The sequence below is a fragment of the Leptinotarsa decemlineata genome, unplaced genomic scaffold (assembly GCF_025532065.1).
Source record: "Leptinotarsa decemlineata unplaced genomic scaffold, Ldec_3_MD MMD2_tig00000035_RagTag_RagTag, whole genome shotgun sequence".
NCBI classification, from domain to species: domain Eukaryota; kingdom Metazoa; phylum Arthropoda; class Insecta; order Coleoptera; family Chrysomelidae; genus Leptinotarsa; species Leptinotarsa decemlineata.
In genome coordinates, this window is record NW_027412540.1 from 19,228,859 (window position 1) to 19,253,847 (window position 24,989).

At 37.9% G+C, this 24,989-nt stretch overlaps 1 protein-coding gene across 3 annotated transcripts in view; it reads right to left on the reverse strand.

Annotated features, from left to right (window-relative positions):
* The window catches only part of LOC111510462 (prostaglandin reductase 1), a 503,388-nt gene extending 479,491 nt beyond the window's left edge, over positions 1 to 23,897 (reverse strand). Inside the window, exons 1-4 of one of the 3 annotated variants that reach the window (XM_074171989.1) lie at positions 23,529 to 23,894; positions 21,708 to 21,810; positions 14,220 to 14,405; positions 2,429 to 2,447 (exon numbers count right to left, since the gene is read on the reverse strand). In XM_074171989.1, coding sequence (XP_074028090.1) covers positions 2,444 to 2,447; positions 14,220 to 14,405; positions 21,708 to 21,810; positions 23,529 to 23,634 — 399 coding nt within the window. In that variant the 5' untranslated portion in view covers positions 23,635 to 23,894 and the 3' untranslated portion in view covers positions 2,429 to 2,443. Of the gene's footprint in view, positions 1 to 2,428; positions 2,448 to 3,945; positions 4,139 to 14,219; positions 14,406 to 21,707; positions 21,811 to 23,528 lie in introns of those variants that run through there. The other 2 variants (XM_074171988.1, XM_074171987.1) reach the window with 2 other exon arrangements.
* Positions 23,898 to 24,989: the final 1,092 nt, after the last annotated feature.

Sequence of the window (24,989 nt, forward strand, 5' to 3'; positions counted from 1 at the left end):
TATATAACATTAATTTCATGAAAACTAATTCAAATTACCTTCTCTTCTTAATTTATCAGGAATGAGAAATTTAAATAATTAACTTTGCAAACTTTTACACTCTAGGCACTTTACAACATTCACAAAATTCAATTTTAGCGATATTAATGCTGAAAGCTCCGCACACTAAGGAAAACAGAAAACCTTGTATTCTAATTGAAATTTTAAACTTTAAACTATTCTGGAATACTAATTACTTACAATAGAATAAAATTTTGCGTAGAAAAAAGGGAACAGTTGAGGTGAGTTTCTTTTTTTTGACTTAATATAATTTACTTCGTACTTCATGAATATTCAGTAATGTGTTCTGTAACTCATGGCAAACCAAGCATGTTATTTTGAATATTCATTTTTGAGACACAAAATAATTTTGTCTGTCTTCCTGATAAACTGGATGTCAATATTTCAAAAACTATTGTTATGGAGTTATGTAAAATATTATAAGAAGTTGATATTTTTGTGGAGGACTCAATATTTTTTACTGTTTTTGTTTTGAGTGTATAGCCTTTCACAATCTGAAAAAATAAAAGTATGAACCAATAGAGAATCTGCTGAAGTGTAGTAAAGAGTAAACTGAAAAATTCATCCCGAAAAGTTACTGCGTAATATAAACTACTGGAAAGTTCAATTAGTCAGTAACTTGTTGTATTCATAAGCATAGGAGAGCCCAAGCGGGGATTTCAGGATTTACAAAAGCGCAGCAGATTAATATACAGGGGATACCTTGTACTCAGTTAAGTTCCTCCACCAAATATGAGCCTCATATACAGTGTGGTCCACTAAGTGTGCAACAAATGGGAAACTTTCATTATCGATTTCTCAGAAAATTTTATTTTTGACAAAAGTTGGTGCATTTTCCAAAACTATACCAAGTGTACCTGAAATGGCTTTATGACAAAAAGCATACAGGATAGGCCAAAAAATATAAAGTTCATTCAAGAGTAAAGTATCCTTATTTCAAAGAATATAGAAATATGTTAAAGAGAAAAGATGATTAGAATTGAAAGTTATGTTCAGATACGAAGTCGTGGCCTGCTATTCGATTTTTTTTTTCTTTTGGAAAATTTTGAATTGCCCCGTATGATACATATTTTTACTATTTTAATTTAATATGTATTTGAAGTAGCCACAATAAAATCAGTTTGGAGTATTTTTTATCAAATTAAAGTGTATTTGGAAAATTTACTTGAATTTGTATTTTTTTAGGTGACCGTTAGCTTCATGTTTCTTGCAACGATATTCAACAGAACTCTAGAATAAAACAGATACTCTTTTCAACGAGGCAAATACTTTACTAAGTATAATGTTCATATGAATAAACTGTCAAAATATATCGCGGATAGCCATGAACAAAAAGAACTGATAAGCGATAGTACAGAAAAATACAGTAGGTAACTTAACAGGTGTTGACAATAAAAATTATCGAAGCGTCTCTGTATGTCCACCTTCTCTTTCAGTTTTCAAAAAGTTCAAGTACCTGTCACCATTCAAATTCTCATTTATCATTTAATATACCACACCAAACGTTTGTTTTCTGATAGTATTGATTTCTGTTGTCAATAATAAAATTTGGATTGACATCTGACCACTATCTGCAATTTTGTGATTATAGAACCCCATTTGTTGTAAAACTAGATTCATCTACAAACAGAATACATCGATGAAAATCTCGTTGTTCTTCTTAATCCACATGGAAAAATCATATCTCAAATCATAGTCTCTTTCTTGAAATGTACAAATGAATGTAGGGTTGTAAGCATGGTACTTATGTTTCTTGAGAATACGCTTCACAGAGGTTTTTTTATGTCGGTATAATCACTAATTTCTTGGGTGGACCTAGGATTTTCTACTACTGCTTGAAGTACGTCAAGCTGGTTTTCTTCTGTGCATACAGGTATCGTACGCTCCGTATTATGTTTATATTCTAGTGAGCCGGTGTGTTTGAAATTCTTTAAAATTCTACTTACACTTGAATAGCAAATTTGTTTGTCTGGATGCCGCTCGTTGAAAATATTTGCAGCTTTGCGCATTGTTTTATAACCATCACCACAGATTAAAACTAATTCTGCCTTTTCAGTTAACGTTAATAATACTGGGCGAGGCATTTTTGATCAAGGACAAATATGAAAACGTTTCACAGGTAAGTTTTAAGAAGCCACACTATCAAACTACAGTATTATTTTAGGTCGTATGTGTTTTTGTTCATGGTTATCCGCGATAGATTTTGGATTGTTTTTTAATATCTGTTGAGGCATTGTTGTCAGAATAAAAGAAATTTTATACTTTTATTGACAGTTTATTCATATGAACATTTAGTTAGTAAAGTATTTGTCTCGTTAGAAAGAGTATTTGTTTTATTCTGGAGTTCTGTTAAATATCGTTGCAACAAACATGAAGTTGACGGTCACCTAAAAAAATACAAATCCAAGTAAATTTTACAAATACACTTTAATTTGATAAAAAATACTCCAAACTGATTTGATTGTGGCTACTTCAAATACATATTAAATCAAAATAGTAAAAATATGTATCATACGGGGGTAATTCAAAATTCTGAGCAACTTTTCTCTTGAACATATTTCTATATTTTTTGAAATAAGAGTACTTTACTCTTGAACGAACTTTATATTTTTTGGCCTATCCTGTATGGTGTTTGTCATAAAGCCATTTCAGGTACACTTGGTATAATTTTGGAACATGCACCAACTTTTGTCAGGAATAAAATTTTCTAAGAAATCGATAATAAAAAAGTTTCCAATTTTTTGCATACTTAGTGGACCACACTGTATAAGGCCGCCCGTGAAGGATAAAGGATCAGATTAGTGAAAAAAAAATTGATCATCAGAAATTCGCGAGCGCGTCAGATTAAGATAGGGTATATTCCAGTAATCTGACAATTTGAGAGTGACGTAAAGAAAGGAAAGGGCAGCAAAGTTGAAAAAAACGACATTCTCGAGCGTAGACAATTTTTTTTTATTTTGAAGGAAATAATTCAAGGATAACGAAAAATATACATTCTGACGAAATTTTTTTGCACATTATATTGATGACCGCGTCAGATCGAAATCGTCGGAATATTGAATGAGAGATTTTTCTGGGTGCACTTAATATCCCCTTAAAAAATCTGACGCGCTCTATAAATTTTTTTTCTTTTCACTTTTAACCCTCACGTACAACCACCCACATCATGCAAACGATCAGATTAACATACCAACATTATTAAAAATACGTAGGACATTGATGCTATCAATATCTTACGCGCTCGAGTATGTCCATGCAACAGTATTTTTTTACATATTCAAAAATTCAAAAACCTATAGCCGCTTGCCCCTTGACATTTTATCTCTGATGACAGATAACAAAATGTCACTTTTCATGAAATTACACACAAGTGAGTACTTTTTTCACGGATATTGTGTATTGTAAACGGGAAAAATATTACATTTCAGCTCTCGAGCTCAGTTGCCTGTTTTACACAGAAAGCTTCAGAGGGACTGGAGATTATTTTCTATTTGGCAATCCTTTACTTTGCAACAGATCTTTATGGTAAATCCTCTCACTTAAAATAAGTTTTGTGGCGATCTTCGTGAGAAGTTCCTTTCCAAATATTGAAGAAAACCATTCATTTTCAACAATCCATTAAGGAAGGGACGACAAGTCTTCCACAAAGTATAACTTTTATTCACCTCAATGCAATTCAATACATGTTTTATTTCACAATCTGGAAATACCCAAAGAAGGTCGATGAAAAACTAATTTAATTCCACAAGAAATGACTTTTATTCAAAATGTAATACAATCGTGCATGTTAATATTTTGGGTCATATTGAACTCATAAAAAATATCTATGTTTGGGACCGTTTTTAGACTTAAACTTTGACAATTGCTTTGCCAGTGTTTCCACCGTTCAACATGTCTACGAAAGCATCAACCATGTTATCGAATCCGTTCGTAATTGATTCACGATATTTCAGTTTGCCCTCCTTCAACCACTGGGCCATTTGAAGAAAACCCTCCATCCATCGATCACTCCATCTCACAACTAAAAACCCTTCAATTTTCACTTGTTTGAATAATATTTGGAACTGATCGTATCCAGCTGAAAAATAAACAGATAATCAGCACTAATTGTAGCACTATTTTTTCAAATTCGATATTTTGAATTCACTGAGGATACACTACAAAAACACACTTTTGTCTATTTTCCACTATATTTCTTTATTGTTGACCGGTTTCGGCTATTATACCATTTTCAAAACTAACTGATTACATTTAAATCCGAGTAATTTATACCTATATTATTCTAGCATAAATGATTTGATATACCTGATATATCTGATATACCTGATATCCGGTACCTGCGTACCGGATGAATTCAATTTTCAGTTTACAGTTTGGAACTTTTATAGGCTCGATAGGTTCATCTCATGAATAAAATGCAACAGAATAGTTTCATACTTATTAGAACTCAACTCTATAGTAAAAAGCAACCCATGGAAATTCCTAGATAATCTGAGTGTAGCTATTTTTATTCGATGTCAAAGATTCAAAAACCAAATTATGTCTATGAATTATATGATGAAAGCAGTTATTCCAATTCTCAAAAATTCAATACGCAAACAAAAATAATCAGGCAGTTGGCAATAATAGTGTTAATGAATGCATTGTTCGACGTTGGTTTGCAAAATTCTGTTCCTGAGATTTTAACCTCGAAGATGAGCCCCGAAGTGACAATAATAAAAATAAATGCTTTTATTGAAAGGTTACTCAGTACAAGAGATAAAAAACCAGTCTAACAAATGGCAGAATTCAACATCTGCACATGATAAATCACGGTAGATATTGCTCTTCAATCCAACCAGCTATTGAATTTTTTCATGATGGAGATATGAATTTATTATAAGATCAGGAAATGTTGTCATTCAAATATCAAATTTTAAACCCGAAATGAGTGCACTCTAATTGCTAATTGTCGAGATAATTGACGTTTTTAATCATTTTTGTAACCTTTGTGTATTCAAATGATAAAATAATGTAATATTATTATTATTTTTTTTTTCACCGTAGTGTACGCTGGTCAGGCCCTATCCCCAGAAGCCCCGATACATTCGGGAGGGCGCGCCAGCATTATCAACCAATGACCACTCCCCACACCGTGGGGTAAGTGAGTGATCTGGATAGAGTCTGCGGAGTTCGAAGAGAAAATTTCGATATTTCATCCGTTTCTCCTCCTCTTTTTTGACGATATTCGTCTCGCCAGGAGCTGAAAACTCCACGACAAATATCGTTTTGCTCTGGTGGTCGAGAAGGACTACATCAGGCTTATTAGCTTGTATGAGCCTGAGGATGGGGAACGAATAGTTCCAATAAATTCGGCACTTATCATTCCCCACACCGGATTCCATATCCCACGGAGCGTAGGGCAAGATCGGTGTCTCGTCAATACCGTAAGAGGCCGAGACCGCATATTCTGAACATGCTGATAGCAAGTGCATTAGGGTCTCTGACGCCTCGCGGCAGGCCCTGCACCTTGTGTCAGGAACCTCTATACCCATCACGCGATTGCGGTAGACTAAGGTGTTAAATACACCATTCTGGCAAGCCATGATGAACCTCTCAGTTTCCGAAGGACCACATCAGGCTTATTAGCTTGTATGAGCCTGAGGGTGGGGAACAAAGAGTTCCAATAAATTCGGCACTTCTCGTTCCCCATAACGGATTCAATATCCCCTGGAGCGTAGGGCAACACCGGTGTCTCGTCAATACCGTGAGAGTGACGTAGATGGTAATATAACACTTTTAGGGCCGCGTTATGTCGATGGATATAGGCCGAGACCGCATATGCTGGACATGCTGATAGCAAGTGCATTAGAGTCTCAGGCGCCCCGCGGCAGGTCTCCAATGTTATTGAAGAAGCCCACATGCATTGGCTTATCCTTGTGTCTCCGCAGAAGTAAGTGATCTTTGCGGCTTTTATCTGAGATTTTTGCTGAACGGGTTCCAACTCGGTGACAGATGTGGTCACCTCGTTCAGAGTCGAAAAATATACCAAGTTCATCAGCTGCTCGAGCAGATGCCATAAGGAGAAATGCTCCAATTCCTGCTCTCTCATGGTCACGGACCATGCAGAGAAGGGGATCCGATTATTATTATTATTATTATCACCGTAGTGTGCGCTGGCCAGGCCCTATCCCCCGAAGCCCCGATGCATTCGGGAGGGCGCGCCAGCATTATCAACCAATGACCACTCCCCCGACGTGGGGTACGTGATCATTGGGTCCGAGAATCATGTGCCCTGAGCAAGCGCAGTGAGCCAAGAATGACAGCTTTCTGCATCTGTGCGGCTAAGATTTCTGCCTTAGTGTGGCAGGCCGGTATGATCTTAAGATTCGAGAGAAGAGAGGACATCATTCCACCAAGGACTCCAATAATCAGAACAACCATCTTGAGAGAGTGATCTGGATAGAGTCTGCGGAGTTGGAAGAGAAAATCTCGATATTTTATCCGTTTTTCCTCCTCTTTTCTGACGATATTCGTCTCGCCAGGAGCTGAAAACTCCACGACAAATACCGTTTTGCTCTGGTGGTCGAGAAGGACCACATCAGGCTTATTAGCTTGTATGAACCTGAGGGTGGGGAACAAAGAGTTCCAATAAATTCGGCACTTCTCGTTCCCCATAACGGATTCAATATCACCCGGAGCGTAGGGCAACACCGGTGTCTCGTCAATACCGTGAGAGTGACGTAGATGGTAATATAGCACTTTTAGGGCCGCGTTATGTCGATGGATATAGGCCGAGACCGCATATGCTGGACATGCTGATAGCAAGTGCATTAGAGTCTCAGGCGCCCCGCGGCAGGCCCTGCACCTTGTGTCAGGAACCTCTATACCCATCACGCGACTGCGGTAGACCATCCTAACAAGCCATGATGAACCCCTCAGTTTCCGACTTCAGCCCACTCGACCTGAGAAAAGCGAAGGTCAGGCGCTTTGATAAGCCAAGGTCTCCAATGTTATTGAAGAAGACCCCATGCATTGGCTTATTCTTGTGTTTCCGTAGAAGTAAGATGATCTCTGCGGCTTTTATCTGAGCTTTTTGCTGTACAGGTTCCAACTCGGTGACAGAGTTGTGGTCACCTCGTTCAGTGTCGAAAACTATACCGAGTTCATCAGCTGCTCGGGCAGCTGCCTTAAAGAGAAATGCTCCAATTCCTGCTCTCTCATGGTCACGGACCGTACAGAGAAGGGGATCCAAACTCCTGACGACTTTACAGGCTGTATCCAGCACCATTCTGTCATGTAGACACTCCAAACTCAAAAGGCCACGGCCTCCCTGTTGTCGTGGAAAGTACAACCGTGGAACGGACGATTTGGGACGATATACATCGAGTTGATACAACTCCTCCCGAGTCCACTTCACTACTCTAAACGAGTTTAGTTAGATTGGAACGGCAAGCATATTTGTTGCAACAACTTTGTTCTTCCCCGACAGTTCCGATGACCAGATCGAAGTTTGTGCTGATACTTGCCGCGGAGAGAGTGTTTCACTGCTGTTACCTTTTGTGCGTGGCGTTGTTCCACCCCGAGGTAAGTATACGTCTCTCCGGCATCCAGATGGTGTAAGATGCTTCCATCTACGAGCTGCATATCCTCTCCGTAGTCCCCGCATCGTCCTCTTTCGAGATGGACCATTGCACATTTATCTATCCCGAATTTCATACCGATAGCATGCGTGTACTCTTCCACCACCCTCAAGGACTGATGATGATGATGATTATTATTATTATTCCCTAAAATAATATGGAAAATATTTTAATATATTTCAAAATTTATAACACTTCCAAAATACAAATCAGGATAAACCTACTGATTAGTTCTGGGACGTCTTAGAAGGACGACCAAAATGATGAGCAGTCTTTTAGCATAATAAGAGCATCAAATACGAAAGAAGATACAGAAACAACAGCTTGTGATATTGTATAGATTGATTGAGTGTTATAAAACAATAACAAAAATTAATTGGCATTCCGTGGCGACTTCATTGATTCCAGTGGCGCATTTGCTTTTTCAGCTTCAGGAAAAGTCGGAAAAATCTGCAGCACCATATCATCTGAAGATCTTGATCTTCCAATGTCCGCTATCTCATAAAACAAAATGTAGGGTGTCTCCAAAGGCTCCAATGAATTCAATACGTTTCGTCTTTGACCAAGGCGTAATAATGACCAGATTTAACGCCAGAACCACAGTGAACAATGACTGCATGAAAATTATAATAGCGGTCTGCTAGATTAAAGTGTTCATCTATTTCGAAACTTTGTAAGAGTTTGGTGCTTCCGTCAGAGGTTGAGTCATGTTTGAAGATCATCAGTGTTATCATTAGATTGTCTGGTGGCTCAGCTATACTTGTTTTCTTATAACAATCAGTTAGTTTGGCGCATGTTTGGCAATACAGTCTATCATCACCTGTTAAAAGTTCCATTTTCAAATGATTTAACAATAAGTTTTGCATGAGCTGGTTATTAGTCATATTAGGAAACGCTAGTTGAAGTTCCAGAAATTCACATATTGCTACCTCTTGAACATTTACTACAAAGTAAATAAGTGAGGATTTGTTCAGCAAAAGATTAATAAACACAAGACGAGATACAGTGTACGGAATCACTCAATCCAGAGCAGTCAGGAGTATTGATTCTGCTATGAAAAATATGTCAAATGTCCAATTTGTAAATGTAATGATTTTATGTTTCATTGTCATCACCACCATATTTAGTTTCAATTAAATACAATAATAAGTACTATACATGATAATAATTATAAAATGTTCACAAGGAATTTCATTGAAGACGTGTTTCGCTACACGGCAACTTCATCAGTTGGAAAAATCTGTTATTCATCTGTAGACTGGTACATGACACTCTTCTACAATATCTTTTATATGACAGTATGATATATAAAAGACAGTATGACATATGATTACAATTTCAATACCAAAATCTAAATGTTTCACCAAAATTAATTGTTTATCCAATTATATTTCGTAATTACCTACTGTTATATAAAAGGCATTATTGAAAAGTTCGATGAACCAGTCTAACTGATGAAGCTACCGTGTGACAAAACGCGTTTTTAATAAAATTTATTGAGAGAATTATATAATTTTTATAATGGGCAGTGGTATTGACTTCCATCACGTAACTATGTAGGTATTCTTAATATTAAGTACCTTCACAATCCTTACTGAAAGTTTCGTAAAACATATTATAAATAAGTTTCATTTCGATGCTATGGGGAAAATTGTGATTTTTGATAAACATAGGGGACTGTAAAATATAGGAAAATTTAAGAAAACAATAGGCCAACACTGTTTCAACTATGTGGTTTGTGAAATATTGAAACTATTGCCGGATACATACAAATTAAAATCAATTATTCAACAAATACACCTATACTTTTGAAGGATATTTATCCTTCACAGAACATCCTACCCGACGAAATATTTGAAGTTTGGCCGGAACATAACAAAACTGCCTTAAGAGTTATTGATTATGCGACAGAAGGTTTCATCCTGGGCAAAGCATATCACATAGAAGTGGTATTCCTTGACTACTCCAAGGTGTTCGACAAAGTCTGACACGGCAGACTCGGGGTTACACGGGACCAATGGTAAGACTAATAGATTGTTTTCTAGCCAGCAGTCGATGCTAATGCAGAAATTCTTCACCAGGTGACTCATGAAAGTAGTACTTCCACAAGGCGTTGTTTTTTCACCTCACATCTTCTCCGTGAAAACATCAGATGAGCCGGAGAACAACTTCAATGAGTTGGCAACAACAAGCAAACAGATTAGAAGATCAAACCACTATCTGGAAGATTAGCATCAACCCCAACAAGAGTCAGAAGTTACTATTAACCTGGAGAAAAGCACAACCGAAAGTCGTCTCCAACGGACAGGAGATTCTTTGAACGAACGAAGCGAGAAATCTGGGGGTCACTTTCGACAGGAAACTAACATTCAGGTCCCATTTAACACAAAGGCTGGGATTCGCAAAGACCGTTAGACACAATCTCTATATCCCACTATTGGAAGCAGAAGTTACATGGGGCTTGCAAGTACCCATCATCCTGTATGCCTCCATTGCATGAAGCTAGTGTGCAGAAATATACAGACACCAGATCCAAAAGTTTATGAATTTCTGCTTGCGAATGGCCTTGAACTTCCAGATCTTGCAATACGTAGATATCCTCATGAAAAACCACACCAAGAACATTTTCAAGCGAATTCGGACACATCCTAACCTAGCGCTGTGTGATCTCCACGATGCAAATAAACAGGGATGACCTCAGATTCCGCGAGAGTGACAAGCACATGGGGCCGAAAAGACAAAATCAAAAACTTCCTCTGAGAGTCGCCACCTGTCGGCACCTTTCTTCAAGTTCCTGAAGGGTCTTAACAGCAATGTTAATTAATACAAACAAACCTGCAACAGCGAAGGCTTTGAGACCAATTAGTCTCATGTCATTTGCGTTGAAAACGCTAGGGGACGTATCACTGGCTATCAGACCATTACATCGAGACCAATATGCATACAAATCAGGTATGTCAACAGAAACGGATCTATGTCGGGTAACAGAAAAAGTAGAATATACTTACAAAAACAAGGAAGTACTTTTAGCTGCGTTCTTGGACAGTGAGGGCACATTTGATAATACGTCGTTAGAATCAATCATCCAGGCGTCGAGGAGAAGAGGGATCGACAAGACAAGCTGTAGGTGGATAGACTGCATGCTTAGGGGAAGATTGGTATATACAACCATTATGGGGGAAACAGTCGTGGCACGGGTAGCAAACGGCTGTCCTCAGGGGGGGTTCTATCCCCTCTGTTATGGAACCTTGTAATGGACGAGCTAGTATGTCTCTTGTCCATAATGGGTAAAAAGCACTGGGCTATGCAGACGACTTAGTCATCTTAGTCCAGGGTAAATACAATAATGTAGTGAAGAGATGCATGCACCAGGCCCTGAACATTATAACAAGATGGACCGAAGAAGAAGGGCTTAACATAAGCCCATCCAAATCGACCATAGTAGCATTCACCAAGAGGACTAAAATGGAGGGTCTCGGACCTCTAAAACTTCGAGGTGAAGAAATACAAGTGTCGTGGGAGGTTGAATATCTGGGAGTAATCCTAGATTCCAAACTGACCTGGAACCAACACTTGGACAGGATAGAGAGGAAAGCGGAGGTAGCACTGATACTCGCCAGACGCACCTATGGAAAAACATGGGGGCTAAAACCAGACATGGTATATTGGCTATACAAGATGGTGGTTAAATCCATGATAACATACGCATCTCTGGTCTGGTGGCCAAAGATGAAGCAGGCGACCGCCATCAACAAACTAGGCAAGGTCTAGGCAAGGTGCAAAGACTTGCATGTTTGGGAATGACGGGAGCAATGAGAACTACCCCAACAGCTGCATTGGAGACACTCCTGAATCTACCTCCTTTACACATTGTGATACTGGGGGAGGCCAGGATGGGCCAATTCAGACAGGAAAACTCACTGAACTACAAAAGATCGGACCGAACAGAAATTTCGGAACAAGTGGAGGAGCACATGATGAATATGTACACGGACCGCATGACACCGAAGTACACCTTCAACACAAACTTCACGGCCAAAATCATAAGCCGTGAAGAATGGAAGACCATTAGTCACCCTGAAAACATGTTTGGAAAAAACACCTGGTATACAGATGGATCAAAGACCAAACATGGAACGGGAGCTGGAATATACCCAGCGGATAGAAATCTAAACTACAGCTATCCGCTAGGACTATACACATCCGTCTTTCAAGCGGAAGTGTATGCTATCTTGCAGTGTGCAAGGCTTATTAAATTGAGACCTCAAAGAAATGAGCGGATCAATATTTTTACAGACAGCAAGAGCGCACTAGGGGCTCTGACAAACCCGAAGGTGACATAAAAACTGGTCTGGGAATGCCATGAAGAACTGAATGAACTTGCAAACAGGAACAAATTAACTTTGTACTGGGTGCCAGGGCATTCAGGAATCACAGGTAATGATAAAGCTGATGAATACACTAGAAGCGGATCATCAACTTCATATATAGGTCCTGAACCAGCTTCATGGGTACCAAAATCATTGGTACGAAACCAGATTAGGACATGGACCAATAAGAAGCACACAGAGTACTGGACAAAAGTGCATGGCACAAACACAGTAGAACCTTCATTAGGGAACCGTCCGAGAAAAGAACTGAATAATTACAGGGTTACTAACCGGTCATTGTCCGCTTAGAGGACACCTGAATAAAATGGGGCTGTACAACGGAGACCTCAGTTGCAGATTATGCAACGAAGGGATAGAAACAGCTCTACACATCTTATGCGAATGTGAGGCACTGAATCACAGGAGGCAGGCAATATATGGACGTACAAAATTACGCCCAGAAGAATATGACGAACATCCAACACGGAACCTGTACATACTAGTACAGGGAACGAGACTGATGAAATGGGTGTCATGAGAATATGGGAGAATAAACGCTATAAGCCCAAGAGGCTGCAGTGTTTTCTGGAGACTTGGACTAAATGGACAAGTCAGACAGCTCCCAAGGTACAAAAAAAAAGTATAAATCCACTCGATTAACATACTGAGTGTATTCGCCATGAGCGAGAATTTGGTATTTCTCGTTCTACTTGTCCTACTTATGACACATGCATCCTCTAGCCGGTCAAGAAAATGCTGTTGTTGGCAACACTTCTTGACTCAAATTTCAACGGCTATGCGCGGCACGGTAGACATAAAAGGTCTATTAGCCACCCTGTGTCGATACGGAACGTAGTATCTCTCCAACTTGATTTCTGCTTCCATCTTGTGTATTCGCCATTGAGATTGCTGATCCCGAAATCATACTGGCTTGACTTGAGATGGGAGAGCATCAGTTTTCAGAAATCGAAAGGGATTTTTAAATCTCTTTCGTACTTATCAGTTTGCCCAATTGGAGCTCTCTATAGCAAATTTCTATAGGTATCCTTCAGCAGTTGGTAGATTATCAACAACACGTGGAGGCTCTTGAAATAAGCAAGAATTTGGTGTTTTTCGCAGTTTTTCTTGCCTATCCGGTCAAGGAAATGCTGTTTAGTGGTTAGCAACACTTCTTAACTCAAATTTCAACGGCTATGCGCCGCACGGCAGACATAAATGTCTATTAGCCGCCCTGTGTCGATACGGAATATATTATCTCTCCAACTTCATTTACGCTTCAATCTCGGATGTTCCCCATTGAGATTACCGAACCAAGGAGGCGAAATTTTACCTTTTTGTTTGGTAAAGTGCTTGAACGGCACATCCACATGAGTCAGTTGGTGTACAACATCACACTAACGTCATCAACCTAGAAATTGTTTGAAAAATATCACTGTATTAGAAAGTACACAATCCATAAAGTATATGTTTTAAGTTTGAAGACGCTGCGTTGTTCAGTATGTGTCGCACGTCTGTCAAGAAACACTGTTTTTATGTTGGTGTGACATAGATATATGTCTTCTTCAGATACATTTCACACTAGAAGTTCCCGTTCTTCCCATAACAAAGAAATGAGATTGGGAGACCTATAAAATTAGTTTTTATTCAAAAAGGGCGGGTTATTCGTCGACTTGACGTCTGTAAATGATCTGCATACGGCAAAGGTCAAAATTACAATTGACATACGATATAACACAATGTATAGGTAATACATAGACAACAAATGATCACTCACTACTTATAATTGTTAATGAATCAATGGTCTAAGTGAGTTTAGCAATATAACAAAAATTAATGAAAAAACTTCAATTTTCATGCAGACAAGATAATTATGAAATGGGGTTCAGGGCCGGTTTAGTATATATGCCTAAGCCATAACTTATTGATTAAGTATAACTTCTATGAAGTAAAATCACAACTACGGAACTACGGAACAATTCTTTTTACGTTAATATTGAAATTCGTATAATGACACAAGTTGTAGTTTTCAACATCAGAGGATGTGATTTTTCTTCCAAAAAGTTATGCGTGCTCATTAATTCATGACTTATAAATCTGATGAACGATCCCTCATGTGAATGTTCATCTATAATTGGAAATATTCATTGCTAATACAAAACATACTCACCCTGGCATTCCCAAAACACCTAAACCTAGTGAAGGCGTAAAACCCTTCAAGTCTGGTAATAAATATGATGCGGCTTTCGAATTATCCGTTGTTGATTTTCCATTCCATATAGTATGACTTCTCCAACCAAAATTTCCAACTACATATTTACCAACAGGGAATTTAGGGTTCTTGCTTTCTATAATCCTAAATGAAAAGACATTCAGTAAAAATCACAGAAAATAGTTTTCACATTGTAGTTTTACTGTTGAAAGTTTCTACCGAGTGGAAATAAATACTCCAAGAGGCCAGTTACACCTACCGAGTGGATTCAGTCTAGTAAATCCCAATGTAATCAGCCCAGACAGTAGTGAACCTAGTGACGGGCAAGAAATTTTGAGCTAGCCAGTTAATAGATTCGTGTACTATATTGTCGGTCGAGTAGGGTCGCCCCTTCACTCATCTGACTACGAGCTACTCGGAAGGTGTAATTAATATTAATATTAATATCGTTTATTATGCATAAAAATACATTTATACATAAAAGGAAAAGGGTTATTCTCCACCCTTCCCAAAAATTATACAGTAAGTATAAGAAAATAATTATAAACATACTTATTTAGTATAATAGAGAAGAGAAAAAATAATACATCATCTAGTTGCTAATAACTCTTAATTTTCTTAACATTATTTTGGTCGATTTAACAGTTTCATTGCACTACCGTACATTGAATTTTGAATCTTTTAAATTTGCACTGAGCAATGCATTCAGATAGGAAGGGGTTATATAAGAAAAACATCCTTGAAATTTGGAAGTACGGTGTGTAGGTATGTTGAATGAGTTAATTCTCAAATTGACCATATGTATGTCAGAATGCCTGCTTATTAAACTATATAAATAACTAGGTGTTTTAGTTTGAAGCAACTTAAACAAAAACATTTTTATCAAATATTGGACTCTGTACCTCATATTCAGCTCCTTCATTTTTAACAAAAATGGGGTGACATGTTCACCATATGGTACACAGCATACGAATCGCATGCAGGCATTTTGTATACGTTGTAACTTCTGTTTGTTATATTGCGGCAAAAAATTGTAATACACCGAACAACAATACTCGATGTGGGGGTAAATAAGAGTTTTAACTAACCTGAGTTTCATTTCCTTTGATAACTGATACTTGAATTTGTATAGTGATTTGAGTTTGAAGAATGATACTTTGAAAATGTTTGTCACATGTTCGTGGAAAGACAAAGAGTTATCTATGGTTACGCCAAGATTTTTAGCACTGTCTACCCAGTCAATGTCTGCGTTATCGAGTGTGAGCCTAAAGTTACACTGAGTTTCTACTATTTGTCTTTGAGACCCTATGCATAAGGCCAAAGTTTTATTTGGATTGATTTTGAGTCCATGAATCTCCGAGTATAGGAATGTTTTGTGCCACGCAACTTTCTGTATCGGTGTTATGAGAAGACAAATATAGCTGTATATCATCTGCGTATAGATATACTTGACAATGTGATAAGAAAGTGGGGTGATCAAAAATAAACACTGAAAACATCAAGGGTCCTAAAATACTTCCCTGCGGTACACCTGAGATTAGGGTACCGGTACACCTGTTTCTTTTAGGGATGACCATGAGTAATCATCCAGTTTGACCCTCTGTGATCGGACTGTGAGACAGCTGGTCATCCATTTAAGAGAAATGTCATCGAATCCTATAAACTTGAGCTTGCTGATGAGTAAATCGAAATTAACTGAATCGAAAGCTTTACTTTGATCAAGCAGTACTGAAATGGTGACTTTTGATTGATCTCTGAATCTCGCAAGATCGTCGATCACTTTCTTGCGAAACCCAGACTGCTCGTACGGGAGTATTCGATTTTCTTCAAATAAAGCTCTTATTTGACGGGAAACATTTTTCTCGAATATTTTAGAGAATGAGGTCAGAATGCTGATAGGGCGTAGGTCATTGGATGTGGTAGGTGCATTCTTTTTCGGAATTGGAATTATATTAGCCACCTTCCAAACATCTGGAAAGATACCCTGTCTGAAGGACTCGTTGAAAATATATTTAACTTCATTAATATAGTGTGGTATCACTAAAGAAATCATCTTGATATTTATATTGTCAATACCTGAAGCATTAGTTTTTATTTCTTTGATAGCAGTCAAAATATCATCATCACATATATCGGTGAGGGAAAAGTTCATAGGAGCGTTCAATTCATTATTATTGTAGAATGAAAGAGTGTCATCATTTACTATTGAATGTCCAGCCACGTTTAAAAAATAGTCATTGATTTCTTCAGGTCTACGTAGTTCAATTGCCCTCTGAAACATTTTTGTTGTCTACATTAAAATCATAGTACAATAAATAGAGCAGAGCAGCATTGTCGAGGATGGTTAGTAAGAGTTTGAAATGCAAATTCAAAATTTCCCCTGCCTCTCGCTCGCCATTATTTTGCAGTCATCAAAAAAAAATCGACACTTTTATCGGATTTTCAGTTATGTTATCTTTAATTTTGTGGAAAAGAAAATTTCGTCTAGTTTATGTTCCTAAAATTCTCTTCTAGTACTGATAGTTTCGAAAATATGCCCTTTGAAATATCTTAGTTTCCGGAAATTTGCCAAACTTCAAGACGCTCTACTTCGGTTTCAACTTATTTCAGTAACACAATTATCAGTATAATACTTCAGGAGAATCTGATTATCTACAAAAAGCATGTAAGGGGACAGATGAAAAAAAGAAAACATTGTTTTTCACTATTGTAGCACTTCACTGTCCTAAAAACATTCAATACTTACTTTTCAGTTTTGGCTTTAGTTTCGAAGACATATCAATCCTATTTGCGTTACATATTACACTTGTTACCGATAAATTTTAATGAGGCAGATATCTGTTGACTTGAATACTTACTACTGATAGGAAATATTCAGTTTCAAATAACCAATCAATACAGCAGATACATTTTTGAAGGCGATTCTACTCAAACAAAAGACGGTAATAGTCATACAAAAATCTCTAAAAATTGAGCTGATGAAGACTGAATGGAAACAAATTCAAATACCCTTCTCCCAGTCCATAGTAGGTGGGTCAGGGTCTAAATTTTCGTCAAATAGTGACTCTAGGTCTATATTGGTGTCGCCTTGGTCATCAACGGTGATCTGATTCCTATTGTAACATCCTTGGTCAGCACAGAATTTGAAAAGTGCGAAAAAATTATGGCCTGTCTTTCTACAGCTAAACGCCCCCATATACAGTTTTACATCTGCACGAGATAGTGTAGTGAAAGTTTGGGGAGCAGCGTATCTGCTCTTGTAATAGGCTTCAGTCCCCTTCTACACGATCACCACTCAATGGCGTCTTTGATAATCCCCATCCATTTCATTTATAGTATATCCTCACGAAGTGGAAATAGTATGCACCAGCGGAGATGATTTAGTCAGACAGATCTTAGTGGACTTGATTTTGAATTGCTGTTTCTGAAAATTTAGCAGAATTCACTCTATGCAAATCCAAAAATATTTGAATTGATGTCGCAGCCCGATATTGCGTGCAGGAAAGATACAGCCTTTGGAGTCATAATTGTTGATTGCGTTTGGCTGTTTTCCTCTTGATATTTTTTCTAGGGTTACATTGTCAACTGAAGGTGTTGTTCCATCTGCAGAACCATTAGGTCAATATCTCAGCCGACAATGAAGACAGCGCCATACTAAGGAGGAAAAAAATTCAACTGTGGCTACTACTTCGAAAGCTTTGTCTGTGGAAAGGTATCCTACATGTTTCATCCTGATACGTGTTTCCCTAAATTGAGCTGTAACTGAAGTAAAGCGACCTAGAATCAACAGTTTCACAATTTTTCAATTTTTTAAAAAATATTCGAAACTGTCAGTTCTAGAAAAAAAGTTCAGGAACATAAATTATGGGAAACTTTGTTCTCCACAACATTAAGTTGCAGCTAAAATGCATCAGAAAGAATATATTTTCTAAAAAAAGATATATGGGAATTATAATACCAATTTCTTCAGTTTTTCGAAGATAGAGTCTGTCACGAAATGGAGAGAATTGTGCATTTTGCATTTCAAAGATTCCAAGACAAAATATCAAATATTCAGAAGTACCGAACCATTTCTGAGTAAACCTCTTTCATTTGGTCTCAATTAATTTGCCGTCATTAGTTCATTTCCGAATCAACAAAAAATATTCACTTCAACCAATTTATGACCATGAAAAAAACACATCACTCATGCGATTTTCACAGAAAGTTTCCTAAACCATAACTCCCAAAGAAATTATTGTATTTATTCATTTGAGAGGATACAGACAGGAACAACTAATTACGTGTTTCTTAAGACAACATGCTAATCAGGCAAGTTCATATAAACATAGATCCGCAAGGCTTTTATTTTTCAGATGAAGGATGTCGAAAATTTATTTTTGTTTGTTTTTAATAACTCTGGAGGGAGTGTTACCTACATACACGTCCTTTTCCTTTTTAACACTTTTATATTAGCTTCACTTGTATGTTTGTTTGTAACCGACTCCTTTGCACCTAATTTTGACTAACTTTAAACGGACAGATATATTTTAAACGTATCAAGAATCGGTGACAATACAATTATTTCATGAGTTTATCTCAGTATCCTGATCAGGATCGCCAGGAATAAATGATTTTCTCACACAGTATTTGTGTGAGAGCAAGTCTGTGCATGCTTATATATTTTATATGAAAACAAATGGCCTTGAAATAGCAAGCCAAACTATCATCTTCATGGCTCCACTCAAACTGAATGTTTTATCCCCTTGTTTGTTCTTTTATACGGTTAGAACGCCTAAGTGCAGGTATTTGTACCCTCCTGTCATCCGGATGTTTCTTTAAATTTGCCTGTATTTGGGTTACATCAGATAATGAGATAATAATATCTTTTGTTCATTGTTTCTAGGAATGTGTATTGTAAACAATACAATACATATTTCTAGAAACATCTGCATCTTTGTATATAGCTATATACAATGCCTGCATTAAGGAGTTCTAACTAATAAGTATAAAAGAAAAGAAGTTATTGAAGCTTCAAATTCTTTTTGTAAACATATGTTATTATTAAAATACTGAAAATAGAGGAAAATTAGTTGCATCAATCGAAATATTAATTTTTCTGTCAATTTTATGTAATTCTTCGAGTCAAAATTCACTACAATCAACCGTTTGTGAGATATCGTGATTTGATCGAAGATATTCAAAAAGTGTAACAATTTTATGAAATTACGGTTTATAAATTAACATAAAAACATTTTAGGTGCTTATTTTTAAACAGTAATGAAGGATTTAATAATAATCAGCAACTAAATCTTGGATTGTTCGCCTCTTGCGTGTATGCATGCAAAAAAGGATCTGAGTTGATTCTGTAACTTTTTCGTGTACATTTGAATAATAATCATCATTACTGTGATTATTTTTGAAAAAAGGGTAAGTTTTACCAATGCCAAGTTTACTGACACACAATTTTCCGTGCGGACTAGCTAACGGTAATGCTTATGAGGCTAGATTCTTATATCAGTAATTGAATACCCTTTTCAAGAGCGTTTTGAAGATTCGTTTGGTTAGGAGAAAAATAACTTTTGAGAAAGATATACACCTCTCGGGTGTACTTGGTATCAACCCCAAAAACAGTTGTTAATCTTCTAGGAGAACGCCAGGAAAAAGCATTAGGAATAAAATGGTATCGTGAAATATTTCGCTTGTACTGCTATGGTAAATTAATGTGATTGTTAATTTGCTGTGTCGCTACCATATAAAAAAATCCATGAAGTATCAACTTGTCGTTGGTTTCTCCTGGGCCTTTTTCAAAATATTCAATTTGAAAATTGAAGCCGATCTACCGATGAAGCAAGTTTGTCTCCCAACGAAATTCTCTCTTATTTGTGAACAGAGGAAAACCTACATTTTTCTGAAGATACTGGGAAACGTACCACTTAAACTACGGAATGAAATATAGTTATTGCTTTAGGTTAGGTTGTTTCAAAAGTGAGTAGGCCTATTCGTCCCTCCACCGCAAACCGCAAGGGTTTATTGTGGCTCACACCTATTCAAATTCGGCCAAATAAACCCAGCTTCTTTACTAAGCCGATTAGTTTATATGTTGATTGATCTATCAGGTCAGATGGTAGAAGTGTGGTTCTACCAAACTCTGAAAACCTGATTCGGTCCGCAGCGAGGCAGGCACAAAGTATATGCTCTGCTGTTTAATCATTTTCCAAACAGAGGCGACACAAACTGTCTTCCGATAGTCCGAGTCTCTGTATATGATGATTCAAATGACAGTGACCTGTAAGGAGGCCTGTTAGACATCTTAGTTCATCCTTACTGTAGTCCAACAACTGTTTGGTTTCAAGCTTTGAAAGGTGAATGAATGCCTTAGAGTGGGCCAATCCTGGAAGATTTCGCCAGAAGTCTGAATCTTCTTGCCATCTAAGTGTTCAATGTTTGTTTGGCAAAACCTAAAGCAATGCCAATGACAGGTTCTGGTCCGATGAAGATTCTTGCAGCACCCTCCTTTGCAAGGGAGTCAGCAGCCTCATTGCCTTCCATGTCAGTGTGGCCAGGAATCAAGACCAGAGACAATTTGTTGAGTCTTCCTATTGAGGATAGTCGTTTTTGGCTCTTTGCTACCAACTTAGATGTTGCTCGCTAGGAGCCACGAGCTTCCAACACCGCTGGACTGTCCGTGAAAATTTTTATTGAGGTTGGATTCTACCAATTCCCCCGCACACAATTCAATAGCATATATTTCTGCTTTACTTCAGTTGGCAATTAGATTATTTCTTTCGAGAGATCTGAAAATAATAGATACTTGTAAACGATACAAAATACAGGACTTTCAATGAGAAGATTGGATGCGTACATATAGGCAAGAAATGTGCATCGTTCTGTGGAATACGAGATTCTTATGAAAACTTATAATTTTATATATGCCAAGAAGACTTTTTCATTCGAAAGTCGTCAGTATTGTTTCAAATAATCCGAGAACATTATTTTAGAGAAACTGGACAGCTAAGAAAGAGAAGTGTGATGGATTAATAAAATTGTGGATATGTAAAATCTAATATTAGTGAGATTGGCTAATTTTGCACAAAAAATGCAATAAGGAAGAACAACCCTTTGCGACCTTGCAAATCTGAGACAATCCCAGCTCCGACTTTTCAGTGAATCATGATTATATGTAGTTGCAGACAGATAACTGAGAATTTTTTTTCCATTTTTGTAACTAGTCGATTGTAATCAAATTGTTGCCTAGTTTCAAATGAGTACATTCAGTAACGTTCAGCATCGCCTGAGGAGAAGACACAAACAAAGCTGTCATATTTATTACAGAAAATTCAAAGTGAGTCCATCTCTTTTGAACAGCAATCATGTGTACTGATATTCCTCGGATGGATCAAATGAATAAGATGATTACGTAATAAACATACTATCTCGCTCCCTCTCCCTTCCGAATATACTCACTTAGCTATTTGTGAACCAATCATAGTACACCCAACGGGAATAGTAGGGGCATAAGCTCTCATGTACGGATCTACGCTCATATATACTGCCTCTGTGAGAACCTCTGCAAAAAAGAATATTTTTAAACTCAGTAATGATTGATTTGTGGTTGATGTAATGGTTTATCGTCTTCTCTTTCCAGAATGTATTCGAAATCAGATGATGAATCAGACTCATTTCTTACTCGGAAACTGGTCTCTATATATAACAGGATCTCACTTTAAGATACACATCAATATTTTCCTAGGTAAAAACTGGCGGGATATTTTCACGTGAAAGTTTCTTTTAATTTTTATCAATTCATATAATGGTAAATAAATGGCTTTTTGGAATAATTGTTTTGTCACTGTTCAAAGTTCTTTTGCCACACATTTCAATTCAATTTTTTTTATTTTTGGCTTTCATATATTAAATTAGTTCTTCATAAGATAGTGGATTTTTGTTAACATGTCGTACATTTTGGGTTTTCTTCTCGAAATCTATTCATGCTGGTATATACGCACAGACCCGTGGGTTGGGCTACCTATCGGGCGCGTCCCCAGATGGGGGATAGGGGAACGGCCAGAGGACTGAAGGCCCTGTCCGGTAAGCTAAGGTGGCCTTACGGACGGGGTCGCCGGACTCCTAGTTAGTGGCTGAAATAAGTAAGGTGAGGGGAACTAAAACCCCCCAAAAGCTTTTGCAAAACATGCCACCGTGGATCAGCCTACCCAAGCTAAGGAATCCTGAATGGCCGCAGGGTGATATGCGGTCACGAACGATCTCCTTGGGGAACTGGGCGAAACCTCATTGTAATGCGGACCTCTGCCAGAGTGTTAGGTTAGGTTAGGTTAGGTCAGGTTAGGTTAGTTCCCTTGCTACTCGTGGGAACACACATGAATGAAACAAACACAAAAACAGAAAGAGCAAAAATAAAAACCAATGCCGAGGCTGGACAGAAGTGCTCACTTCAATCTAAGGCGGTGGCTGGGGATGAACAGAAATGTCCACCCCAATCTGCCGCTTGGAATGAGGCTGAACATTGCAGATCACCTCCAACCGCAAGGGCACTTCCTACGGCGGGCGCCAAGACCTCCGCCTTGAATAGAGGCAAGGAACCGGCTGCCCCTGCAGGAAAGCTCCCTCACTTGTGCACCTCCACGAAGGGAATCCCAAGAAGGTTGAAGAAGACGCACAATGACAGTAATATCGCTGCACCTTCGAAAATCTTCGCGGAGGCCACCATGAGACACCTCAAGGTTGCCAAAGAGAGTCTTGCCCTACACCTGCCAAATAAAGTAGATGTCTCCTAGTGACCTGTTCGTCTTCCTGGAAAGGACAGGATGGACGATGACCTAGGAGGACAATTCCTCGGGAGGATGTACAATGGGTCACATGTGGCCTAAGTGCTGTGGCTACAGATACAGATATGTGCACAGAAAAGGCCATTGGTGATGGTTGAATGCCATCGTTTTTGCTAGTTTCTGATTGATTATTCATATTTGTTACTTGCTAATCGAGTGTGCATAAATTCACCTTTACTCCATACTGCTCTAGGGTATATTTCAACAGCTTATGGCACTAGTACTAGTACACCTACAAAATTTATCCTCCGCAAATTTTAGAATGAAAATGAAATATAAAACATGAACTCATGGAGTTCTCATATTCTTTTTTGAAAGTGCTTGTTTTGCGAGTTTGAGCATGATATTTTTTAAAATGTTTACTAATATAGGACTCAATAAGGAGGAATGAAAAAAAAGAATAATCAACTAAAAAATCAAAACTGAAGTTAAGACTTACGTCCGTCTTTCAATGATGGTAACTCCTCCTCCACGATTTCAAAATCTGATTTTTTTGGTAGTCCATCGAATTGTTTCACAAATTTATACACCTTTGCTATCACCATTTTGTGTTTAAAGGTTTTTTACAAATGTTCTATTAGACACCTTTGAACTGAAAATGTTGCCTGTCATACACATACCACATGTATAAAAAAACGAAAAAAAAACATTTTTAGTTTCTACTTATATCTGATCCGATTGAGTCTATTCATATGACCTTGGAGTATCCTTAGCCATAGGCGTGGGTACATATAGATTTTTTGGGAGTCATTTCTGAAGCTGATTCCAGACTTAATTTAGACCAAAAATTATTGAATAAAGTGTTGAATTTTATGTTGACAAAAAATATTTGACAACCGTTACCAACCAATGTCAATGTTAAACAACACATAAATCCATTTATCTTTCCCAATTCATAGAAAGGAAGAGGGACTTTCGAACTATGACAATTGATAACGGCCATCTTGTTGAAGCTGTGCCTGTCAAATGAGTTGTCATTTATTCAGTAGGTATGTTTTGCCAAATTACCATGGAAGGATATAACATTCAATACCGTGCGATTCGCTTATTTTACGGTCGCCATAATCGTCCTACCTAGAGAACTGTTCGTAATGTGCTGGTTCAATGAACGATCGACCAACACCTGTACGTCGACGAAACGCAAGACCTGCCGTAAACATCGCCGCTGTCTATGAGAATATGCAGGAGAATCCAAAACAATCGATTTTGCGTCGCTCACAAAAACTTGGCCTTTCTCAGACCACCACTTGAGGAATTTTGCATCCGAACAAAATTCAACTGACCCAGGAACTGAAGGTAAAGGAGCATATACAACGACGTTTGTACACTGAATGGGCTCTGTAACAGTTGGCAACTGACCCTAATTTTCATTGAAAAATCATCTTCAGCGATGAGGCCCATTTCTCGATGAATGGGTACGTGAACAAACAAAATTGTCGAATTTGGAACGATACCAGTCCACATGAGATCTAAGAGCGTCCAATGCATTCCGAAAAAGTCACTGTTTGGTGTGGATTTTTGGCTGGCGGCGTCATCGGTCCATATTTCTTCGAAAACAACGTTGGTCAGGCCATAACTGTTAATGGCGAGCACTATCGGTCGATGACTACCAACTTTTTTTGGCCTGAATTGGATGATCTGGACACCAAAGATTTGTGGTTTCAACAGTATGGCGCTTCGTGCTACACATTGGATATTCTGCACGAGCGATTCGAGTGATTGCTCACGTGGAGGTGATGTGAACTGGCCACCAGGATCGTGCGATTTGACACCGTTAGACTTTTCTTGTGAGGTGTTTTTGAGTCGCAGGTGTATGCGAATAAGCCGCAAACCACAGCGGTCCCCAGCGCCAACATAATCAATGCCATCGGTCAAATTCAGCCTGATTTATGCGCCAAAG